The 11,711-nt window shown below is 37.4% G+C and overlaps 1 protein-coding gene across 2 annotated transcripts in view; it reads left to right on the top strand.

Annotated features, from left to right (window-relative positions):
- Positions 1-11,711, top strand: part of LOC106867745 (5-oxoprolinase) — a 255,283-nt gene that overhangs the window by 218,531 nt on the left and 25,041 nt on the right. The window contains exons 29-31 of one of the 2 annotated variants that reach the window (XR_008266373.1): positions 3,469-3,618; positions 5,777-5,851; positions 8,955-9,033. Coding sequence is in view for 1 of the 2 variants with exons in the window: in XM_052975150.1 (XP_052831110.1) it covers positions 3,469-3,618; positions 5,777-5,851; positions 8,955-9,037 (308 nt within the window). In the remaining variant the exon portion in view is untranslated. Of the gene's footprint in view, positions 1-3,468; positions 3,619-5,776; positions 5,852-8,954; positions 9,038-11,711 lie in introns of both variants that reach the window. The other variant, XM_052975150.1, reaches the window with a different exon arrangement.

Genomic DNA, 11,711 nt, shown 5'->3' with positions numbered 1-11,711 from the left:
GCGTGGTTTTGGTATTTCCTCCCTAAAAAAGGAATTGTGTTTCCACGTCTTCGTTGTCTTGTCTGGGTGTTCTGATTTCCATGTAGGTAAGAGGATGGTTCGTGTCTTTTATACCAATTCCGTTGGTTAAAAGTTTAGTTTTTTCCTCCCATCTTTCACGCTTTTTTCTTCCCCATTCAGGATATATGGGAATTTTGGTTGTAAATCTTGTGTTTCTTGAGTTGTCATGATTATTGTTCCTATTATAGTATCTGTGTTGTCTGTATTTTATTTGTTCTTCTTCCCATGTATTCATCCATCTGGGGTACATGTTATTACGAGTTGGTGGTTGTCTGTATGTTATTTGTCTTTCAGGTCTGTTTTCCTTTTCATTTATCCATCTATGGTGTTTGGACGTATGGGTTGATGGCTGTCTTCTGTATTTCATTTGTTGGTTAATTGCAGTGTTATGTATTGTTGGATATGGTTTTTTAGTCTGTACTTCGGGTGAGATGGAGGTCATTTCCACGTATATTTTGGGGTAATTAGAGGTTCGGTATCTCATTTTGATTCTTCTAGGGTTAGTGTCTATATTTGTTTTCGATTTCTTCGTATTTCTTTGTTGTTGCAGTTTCGTTTTCATAATGGATTTATCTCCATAGTTTTTTTTTTCATAGTTAGTGAACCACTCTTGTTGTTTTTCCCACATTTTTATGGATTTCTCTTCTTCCCGCTTTGTGTCTTCTTTCCATAGTTTTTGCAGTTTTTCATGATATTGATTGTTGCTTTGCTCAGCAATTTCAGCAAACATAATTGCGTCAATATTCTTCACTTTTTCTTCGTGTCTCACTTTTCGTAATTGTAGAAGAGCAATTTCTGTTTCCAATCGACATAGAGCTAAATTCGCACGTATATTTGTCTCTTCTAGCGATTCATTCCTTATTTCTTTAATAAGAAATTTTCTGGGCAGGATTGGTCTGTCTTTGCTTCGCCAGTTCTGGTAGGTGTTTGCTATATTGTTGCATCGAATGCTCTTCCGGTATGCATGTTTCCTTTGGTTCAGGAGTTTCTTCCAGAGATATGGTTTTATGGTATTATGCTGATGTACTTCTACAGATGTGGCTTCAAGTGAGTTTGTTCTTATGGAAGATGCTCCAACAACAGAGACAAACAACAAGGAAGAAATATATGGGGTTTATCGTCTTTGTGTAAGCCATATAGTGTAGGAACATCATTGTTGGATGCTTGGAAATTGTGTGCAGTCCGTTTCTTAGGTTTGAGTATGTCCCATGTGTGCATTGAGGGGTTTTTCCACTCTTTCATGTTCTTGTGGTGCAACTTCTCTCATGGTCTGGACATAGTTCTGTGGGCTGTCTATTGACTTGTCCGTAGGGAGGACAATTCACTATGCAAATCCTATGAAATGAAAAAAACATGTACAGAACTTCATGCACTGTATGCAATTCTCTGGATATGATCAGAAAGATAGGGTTCGAGTATACAGGGGTGCTAGAAAGATGTGAGCATGACATACATGGGGAGACATCTAGGAGCATTGCAGAAAATCTAAATGAACATTTGAGACAATATGACAACAAAAATCAGTCCTCCATACTCTAATAACATGCCAAGAACCAACATGAAGACAGCCTGGGTCAACTTGACATCTGCATTTTATCCAAGCACCCAAAGGACCCAACCCTCAGACAAATACAAGAGTATGTCCTCATTAATGAAACATCCCCAGTACTAAATAGTAAATATAGATACAAAGTAATCATACAGCCATATCCACAGTTTATATTTATATACAGGTAGAATATTAAGTTGGCTGTTATGTAGATGTATGTATGTTTGTGTGTGTGTGTGTGTGTGTGTGTGTGTGCACACACGTCTGTAGGCAAATGGATATCAATGTAAAAAGATAGACATACAAATGGGTAGGTACATAGGTAATATGAAGAGACAAGCACACACATATGCAAATGAAGATTGAAACACATGACCATATACACACACACTTCACTTCACATAAGGAGACACACATCCACACATATGGAGATACACTTCCATACATACAGACACAGTACATAGTTACAAAACCCATACACACACACACGCACTCAGACATGCACACACAAAGAGACAGAGATACACACATATGCAAACACATACACACATATAAACACAAACACATGAATATGCAGAATACATACAAATGTACACACATACATATATACATATGCACACACACATACATTCACACATGCATACATACATACATGTGTATGCGCACAAACACTGACCCACACACATGTGCACAAACAAACAAAAACGCAGCTCAGATAATGGACAGAGTCAACGATTATTGAAAAGGTTGCAAGACGCAATGAAAATTTTAAGAGAAATAAATAAGTAAATGAGTGGAAACTTTACCAGTGTGTGTGTGTTAAATAATAAGGCACTAAAGGAGAATGACTCTCCCCAGACACAATAAAATATGTTTCAACACACAAACTCACATAAAGAATCTTGCAAACCACATCCAAAAACGAAATGTACACACACACACACGCTTACAGATGCCCAACTTTCCACTCAGAAGACAGGAGCCAGCTTTAAGATAATGTTTATATGCATTCACCGCTGGTTGCATATCATTGACCTTTTGCAAACTCCATCTCCCAACACTTCAACTACAAGGTAATTACAACTATTAGGTAATTCCAGAAACAACTGTGAGACCTAAAATACCATGCCGTCACCTCTTAGTTTTTTGTATTTTTTGTACTCCATGTAAATTTGTTCTGTAAATATATGAATATCTATATTCTTATACACAAATGTTCATCTTCTGAATATTTTCAGTTTTTGTTTCTCTATATATATCCCTATATATTAGATGTGCATATGTATGTATGTATGTATATTTCATATTTTATATATCAAGCCCAAGTGTGTTTTCTATCCACTCATTGTAGACTACAAATAAAATATTTGTCAGTCATTCTAATCATCTAGTTATCTATATAGCTCTCTGTTTAACTTTCAATCTTTCCATTTCTCTCTCTCACCCCTCTCCCTCTTTCTCTCAGTTTGTAAATTCTGTTAAGTTTGTATATACCATTATAGGCAAAGCCCTTCATTATAGAAAATTATGTTTTTAATCTTTATAGGAGCACTGAGTATATAGTTCTGTTTTCTAACATATGACCTTACTCAGTCATCAGTACTTCCATTTCTATTACAAGCTTATCTGAATTCAAGAAGTGATTTTTGCCAATGCATAATAATGCTAATTTTCTCACTAGTTTTTATTCATAATGTGTTTGTCAGTTTCTGTTTCTCAGGATGTCTGCTTATCTATATGTCTTTCTATCTTTACCTAGATAGATGGTTTGCCTGCTCATCAATGTGATAAGCTATCATAACTGATGTGTTATCTTATAACCCATGTGATATTTTACAAATTGTTTAATACCATTACAGGGCTGCCTGGTACCAGTGAAGACAATCATACCCAAAGGTAGTATTCTTGACCCATCAGAAACAGCTGCAGTTGTTGGTGGTAATGTCCTCACCTCCCAGAGAATTGTAGATGTCATCCTAAAAGCTTTTCAAATATGCGCTGCTTCTCAGGTAACTGCAATCATTATATGTATTGTATTAAATTTGTAGTTCTTGTCTTTATAGTGTAGTGTAGCTGCCATGTGTGTGTTTCTACACTCATCTACTGCAGTTTTTACACTGTCAGATGCTGTTATTGCTACATTGTTGTTTCATGCCAGTCATCTACTGCATGACTGGTATTTGTACTGTTTGTACACTGCAGTATACTATTGTTTCTCCACTTGTAAATATTGGTGCTGTTTATAAACGTTTGTATGCAGTTACACAACAAAACAACTTTGCTTCATTTGTTATGAAAAGACTTAACATACCACTTAAGACAGAATCCATTTCATCATCATCATCATCCTCGTTTAATGTCCGCTTTCCATGCTAGCATGGGTTGGATGATTTGACTGAGGACTGGCAAGCCAGCAGGCTGCACAAGGCTCCAATCTGATCTGGCAGAGTTTCTACAGCTGGATGCCCTTCCCAACGTTAACCACTCCGAGAGTGAAGTGGGTGCTTTCACGTGCCACCGGCACAAGGGCCAGTCACACGGTACTGGCAACGGCTACGCTCAAAATGGTGTTTTTAAGCCAGTCCAGCGGCACTGGCAATGACCTCGCTCGAATGATTTTCTAACGTGCTACCAGCACAAGTGCTAGAAGGCAACACTGGTAACGATTCCACTCAAATGGTGCTATTTATGGGCCACTAGCACGGAAGCCAGACAGCTGCTCTGGCATTGAACACGCTTGGACACTGCTGTTAGTGCTCCACTGGCGCAGGTGCCAGTCATTGAGTATGGTTTAATTACAATTTCGATTTCACTTGCCCCAACAGGTCTTCGCAAGTAGAGTTTAGTATCCAATGAAGGAGAGGTTGGCATGGGTGCCAGTTGTCGGATTCGGTTCGATTTCGATTTCGATTTCAAATTTCAAATTGCAAAATTGCAAATTCACTTGCCTCAACAGGTCTTCGCAAGCAGAGTTTTTAGTATCCAGTGAAGTAAAGATACGAATAAGTGAACTGGCAGAAGTCACAGATTATGCTCTCACTTGCCTTGCCGGGTCTTCTCACATACTGCATATTTCCAAAGGTCCCGATCACTGGTCATTGCCTCGGTGAGGCCTAAAGTTCAAAGGTCATGCTTCACCACCTTATCCCAGGTTTTCCTGGCTCAACCTCTTCCACAGGTTCCCTCAACTGCTAGGGTGTGGCACTTTTCACACAGCTATCTTCATCCATTCTTGCCACATGTCCATACCAGCGCAATCCTCTCTCCTGCACACCACATCTGATGCTTCTTATGTCTAACTTTTCTCTCAAGGTACTTTCACTCTGTTGAGTATGCACACTGACATTACACATCCATCAAAGCATACTGGCTTCATTTCTTGCGAGCTTACGCATGTCCTCAGCAGTCACGGTCCATGTTTCACTGCCATGTAGCATCGCTGTTCGTACACATGCGTCATACAGTCTGCCTTTTACTCTGAGTGAGAGGCCCTTTGTCACCAGCAGAGGTAAGAGCTCTCTAAACTTTGCCCAGGTTATTCTTATTCTAGCAGTTACACTTTCAGTGCACCCTTCACCGCTACAAATTTGGTCACCTAGGTAGCGGAAGCTATCAACTACTTCTAGTTTTTCTCCCTGGAGTGTAGCAAAGGTTGTTTTCTGCACATTTTCAGTGTTTATTGCTCCTGAGCATCTGCTACATACAAAAACTATCTTGCTAGTTAGCCTTCCTTTGATATTGCTGCACCTCTTATGTGTCCATAGCTTACACTGGGTACATCTTATAGAGTTTCTACCTACGCCTTTTCTACAGATCGAGCAGGGCCATCTACCTGAAGGGGTTTGTGATTTTTCTACCTTCCTACTTATTAGGACTTTGGTTTTAGCTAGGTTGACTCTAAGGCTCTTCGATTCTAGTCCTTGCTTCCACACCTGAAACTTCTCATCTAGTTCTGTTAGTGAGTCAGCAATTAGGGCAAGGTCATCAGCATAGAGGAGCTCCCAGGGGCATCCCGTCTTGAATTCCTGTGTTATTGCCTGGAGGACTAAGATAAATAGGAGGGGGCTGAGGACTGAACCTTGGTGAACCCCTACCTGTACCCGGAATTTTTCACTGTACTCGTTGCCAATCCATATATTTTTATTAAATTTTTTTCATTCTTTCAAGGGTTGTATGAACAACATAACGTTTGGAGACCAAGACATTGGTTACTATGAAACAATTGCTGGAGGTGCTGGGGCTGTAAGTAATTTAAAATCTCAAGATTGTTTTGCCTTGTTCTTTACTCATTTTGTTCCACTTTTTCTGCTCTGTTAATATTTTTAACATTTTTTAGGTACAAACATAGCTGTGTGGTTAAGAAGTTTGCTTCCCAACCATATGATTTTAGGTTCAGTCCCTCTGTGTGACACCTTGGACACAAGTATTTTATTATAGCCCTAAGCCAACCAGTCTTGTGAGTGAGTTTGGTGGACTGAAACTTAAAGAAACTCATTATATATGTTTGTGTGTGTACCCTTTTCTAGACATCACATGATGGTTGTAAATGGGCATCATCATCATCATACAAGTGAGGTTTTCCATTTCTAGTTTTCCATGAAAACACATCCAGTTATGGGAAAATATTATTTTGCTTGACCAACTATTTTTTTTTATATTTATGCTGTTTAGCCTCTACTCGGCTCGGTTTCAACACATTCCAGCTGTGACCATGTAAATCTTTTTTCTTTTAATCATACATAGTATCTCTAGTACTACATTATCCAATATGTTCTCATATTTTTTAAGATAGTAAGGTATAATTTAAAAGATATTTGGCTGCCATTTTTTGTTGATAGAGTTACCTCATAAAGGCACCCTCATACTTGATTACTTATGCTGTTTTGTGGGACAGAAGAGTAAATTAAATAGAAGTATTGTTAATGATAATAAAGGTAGGTTTACTAATTGCAAAAACTTGATGAATAAGTTCTTTTTCCTTGGTGATTGAAAATGTCATCACACCTGCCAATCTTTTATTATTCCTTGTTTTCTTCCACTCTCTCCAGTCACTTATCCTCTTGCATATTTCTTAAGCAAGAATAGTTACCACATATGTTAATTACTTATTTTTGTGAATTCAAGTTACAGGATTGTAAATACAAGACTGTCTTGCAGTTGACTTGAGGCTTCTTGTATAGATATGTTTCTCGGCATGTGTTACAAGAAATTATCTAGAAATTATATTATATTTTTTCTATATCTACTATCATCGGCAGAATTATTAGACAAAATTCTTTGCAGTATTCATTACAACTTCTGAGTTCAAATTCCACTGAGATAACTTTTCCTTTCATCTTCCTTGGTCAGTAAAATAATGCACTTGTTCCAGATAGTGTGTTAGTAGAATTGTTAAATGGACAAAATATTTTGCAGTATTTGATCTGTGTTCACATGTGACAATACTGGTGCCAAACTGTACTGGCCTTTACCTTTCACTTTGATTATATTGGTGGCATAGAGAGTGAGAAACTGTTACATGGGCTACTGCTGGTCTACCTTAAAAAAACAAAAAAAAAATTTGATCAACCCTGCATTCTTAAGAGGGTCTTTCTTATGTAAATACATGATCAACCCTGACAAGCAGAATAAATTTTTCCAATATTCCAGCAGGCAGGCAATCAAATATATGGTAGTTTTTATAGATTTGTTGGTAATTAAGTTAGTAACAAATGAATAGTGATAAAGATAGATAATTATGTCATGAACATTTACTAAAACATTGAGTGTAACTAAATGTACCTTTTGAACTTGCTCTAAATAGCAGCCAAATCTCCCTCAACCACACCATTTTAAATGGAGTAGAATATGTTTGGTAATGTTGCCATAGATGCACTGTCTGGAAAAAGAAAAAATCTGGGATAATTATGGCTGGAACATCTTCGATCATAGATCTGATCCATCAGAGCTGACCTGGAGTGAAGGCAGTGCCAATATTGTGTGAGGAGCCTCTAAAAATTGTAACCAAGTCATCCTTAAACCACACCCTACCATCTAGAAAAAAGAGAAAGGACCCATTGGCTAATGTAGTCATCAAATCAATTTACAAGAAGATGGAATGATCACAACTGGAATGCTTGATTGGCTTTGATTGAGTGCTAACTGGCAACAAGCATTTAAGGAAAATGTTTTTAGATATTATTGAACATAACTATGCAATTCAGGGAGGGAGTGGTGATGTATTGAACTTCATTCTCATAAAATTTTATTTTATTCTTGACTAGAGAAAAAAGTAAAAATTTTAAGTGGCAGTTTGTTAGCAACTTCAAAAAAAAAAAATGGAGTTGAGGTATAATTTCAAAAAATTAAGAATTAGTTTCACAAAAAATTTAATTATTATATGTAGGTATATATGACCATAACATTTCTAGAAGTATTGCTTCCAATTTTATTAAGAGGTTCTCAATATCTTTAGATACATAATCTAAAGTTCTGGAGTGGCTTGTTCTTGGAATAAAGGCGGGATTAGTGAATAAACGAAGTGTACAGTTCTATATTTAAGAGATGAGGAATTATTTACATTATTTACATTTGACGGATATTTGTCCTCATCTTGTTTGTTGTTAACACAACGTTTCGGCTGATATACCCTCCATTCTTCGTCAGGTGTCTTGGGGAAATTTCGAACCTGGGTTCTCATTCCTAACGATGTTACTATTATTATATTATTATTATTATTTTTATTATTAATCAGGTCGCTGCCGTGAATCGAACTCGGAATCTTGGGGTTAGTAGCCCACACTCTTAACCACTACGCTCTTAACCACTGGCATATGGCGTAGTGGTTAAGAGCGTGGGCTACTAACCCCAAGATTCCGAGTTCGATTCACGGCAGCGACCTGATTAATAATAAAGATAATAATAATAATATAATAATAGTAACATCGTTAGGAATGAGAACCTAGCTTCGAAATTTCCCCAAGACACCTGACGAAGGCTGGAGGGTATATCAGCCGAAACGTTGTGTTAACAACAAACAAGATGAGGACAAATATCCGTCAAATGTAAATAATGTAAATGAAGTGTATTTGGCTTTTCACCAATGTGTGCTTGTGTGAATGGAGGAGACATAGACTCTGCAATCAAAGCTTTTCTAGCAGGTCAAGCAACCATTTAGAGGTTTCTTGTTATCTTCTAGTGCTCCCTTGTTAGCTTATGATGCTTCCTCATTAGCTCTTGACTGCCCTGTTTGTTTGTGAAGCAACATAGAGTAGCATTAAACTAACTGCTTAATCATTCAACTGCCCAACAACAAAAGCTGCTTAATGAAATTCTTCGTTCATATTACATTGATTATATTGTTTAGGGTCCAGGCTGGAATGGTCGCAGTGGAATCCACACCCATATGACTAACACAAGGATTACTGATCCAGAGATTCTAGAACGTAGGTAAGCCATTTGTCAGTTTTTTTATCTTTTACTCCAAGAGGGAAAGACAATGCTTGTGACCCTTTATTTTTTCAGGACTTGCAAGACTGGTTGGTAGTGTTTTATATGAATTAAGCCCTTTGCACCCTATGGAGCATCGACCATCAACTACTTTTCTTCACTGTTCTTGACTTTAGATTGTCTTCAGTTGCATCCCTGCTTTTTCCTTGCAGCTTCCTTTTGGATTTTGCTGCACCACATCACATGTATCCTTGAAGGAATGCCTTCCTTTCCTAGGTTGTGTTGGTTTTGAATTGTCATTGATGCTTCTGTAACTTTGCTTTTTTCTAGTTAGAGGTATTGACTTTATGCAAACCCATTTATTACCTCTGGCAAGAGGTGGTCCATATTAGTCTGGTTTCTTTTGTTTAATCTGTCCAGGGAGGCCCTACCAGGAGCTTTCACTCCACTGGTATAACTCCCAAGATCATTGAAGCACATGAGCCATGATACCGAAACAAAGGATTAGACATTTTGATGGCAGATTAGCTGGAGCAGGTAAGTTATTCTGAAATCAGAGATCTTGCCTGAATGTTTGTGACAGAGTGCTAAAAGCATCCAAGGAGAAGCTGATGGTGTTAGATAGAGTGATGGATTTAAGTCTACCACTCAAGAACTCAGAGCACAAAGAGACAAAACAAATACTACAAGGTGTTTCCCAAGATACTCTAACAATTGTACAAATCCACTACCCCAGACCTGTACTTTATTTTAATCAATTCTGATAGGATTGATTAAAATAAGTTGACCTTAGCAGAATTTGAACTGGAAAAAAGTCCTGCAAAACTTTAGCAGCTCTACCAATTTGATTCCATCTATTCTTTTTCAATCCTCTAACCTTAACATATATTTAATAATTCTCCAACATATTTGGTAACCCTCCTACAAATCTGGTAATCTTCCAACAGATCTGATAACCCACACAGATCTGCTAACATTCCAACATATCTACTAATCCTCTAACACATCAACTAACCTTCAACATATCTGTTAACCCTCCAACATGTTTACTAACTTTCCAACATGTCTACTAATCATCTAACTTATCTATTAACCCTCTAGCATAACTACTGATCCAATATCAGTATTACCCCCACCCCACATTACCCCATATATCTATCAACCCTCCAACATATCTACTAACCCTCTATTATATCTAATAACCATCCAGTATACCTACTAAACCTCCAGCATAGCTACTACCCCCCTAGCAGGTTTGTTAACCTCTCCAACAGATCTACTAACCCTCCAACACATGTACTGACCTTCCAACATATTTACTAATCCTCTAACATATCGACTAATCCTCTAACATGTTGGATTTAATTCTCCAGTACATGGCAAATCTATTCATTCTCCAACATATATCAGCATCACATCTGTTTTTCCTTTCTGGCATGAGTTGGACAGATGCTCTTCCTATACCAATCTTTTTAGGCCTATTTTCAACATGCAGGAATATGGTTTACCTATTCTAAAAACCAGTATATGCATAAACATGTATCCTCTAGTATACAGTGTCTGTTAATCCTCCTACATGCCTGATTCTGTATTAATTTGTTTTTATTTACACACTCTGTCTTACCTTAATTCCTAATTACTTTAAAATGATATAGGTTTAACATTAAAGTGATACTTAGAAAAAGCATGAAATTTAAATTTAGTTAACTTTAAAAACAGAGTTAGTATGTTAGGTTGAAAGGTGGTCTTGAGCAAGTTGGTATCAAAAAGGTTATGGTAGTAATGAGCTTAGCAATATGGTCTTAACTACTGTATCAACTTACTCGACACTCCCTTGTCAACAGTCCTTTACTTACTATATATTGTGTAACAACTTGACTTCATGTGGTAATGATTGTTGGAACTTACAACCCCTGGTAAACAGAAAACAGCTCCATTTGACTTGCTGATGTATGTAAAAAAGATATGATCATTTACTCTATATGGTGGAATATAAGATTATTTTTTCCCCAAACAATTACATCAAGGTTGTTGGGCTTGCATTCGGTGAAAGTTTTTTGGTTGGAATGTTTCCCAGGTTTTCTTTGTGTTGGAAGATATTAATGTATTCAATATCAGAAAAATTTATCTCAAGCCAGCCTTTATTCTGGATGTGTGTGTGTTATCATGTAGTTGCAGGCTCAATGACTATCACTAGACAGTACATACACCAACTTCTGCACAAGGCTTTTAACATCTCTTATGCTGACCATATATCAAACAAGTCACTATATGGATCTTTACCACCTGTCAGCCAGACAATCAAACATCGTTATCATCATCATTTAATGTCCACTAGCAGTATAGCCCGGCGCTGCCCAGGATTAAGCTAGGATTATTAAGTGATCAAGTGCTTTATTGGTTTGTCTGAAAATGGTTTGCTGGCAATTTGATTGGGAAATCCGATAAGGAATCAGTTTATTGGTTATTTCCACTCATTGACTCTTTTTTTTAATGTTGCATTAGAGATCTGCATAGGAGAAGGTTGATCTGAAGGTTTGCATTGGGGATCTGGATTGGAGTAACTTAGGAAAACTTACCAACAGCCTTAACCAAAAAATAAGGGGCCTGTCCCTTCTAGGTTAACTCTAACCCAACTCTGACCCTAAAACCGTAACCCTAATCCTAATCCTAA

This window comes from Octopus bimaculoides, chromosome 20 (assembly GCF_001194135.2).
Source record: "Octopus bimaculoides isolate UCB-OBI-ISO-001 chromosome 20, ASM119413v2, whole genome shotgun sequence".
NCBI classification, from domain to species: Eukaryota; Metazoa; Mollusca; class Cephalopoda; order Octopoda; family Octopodidae; genus Octopus; species Octopus bimaculoides.
Note: the sequence above shows the minus strand (reverse complement) of the source record. Positions and strands in the feature narration are given on the sequence as shown.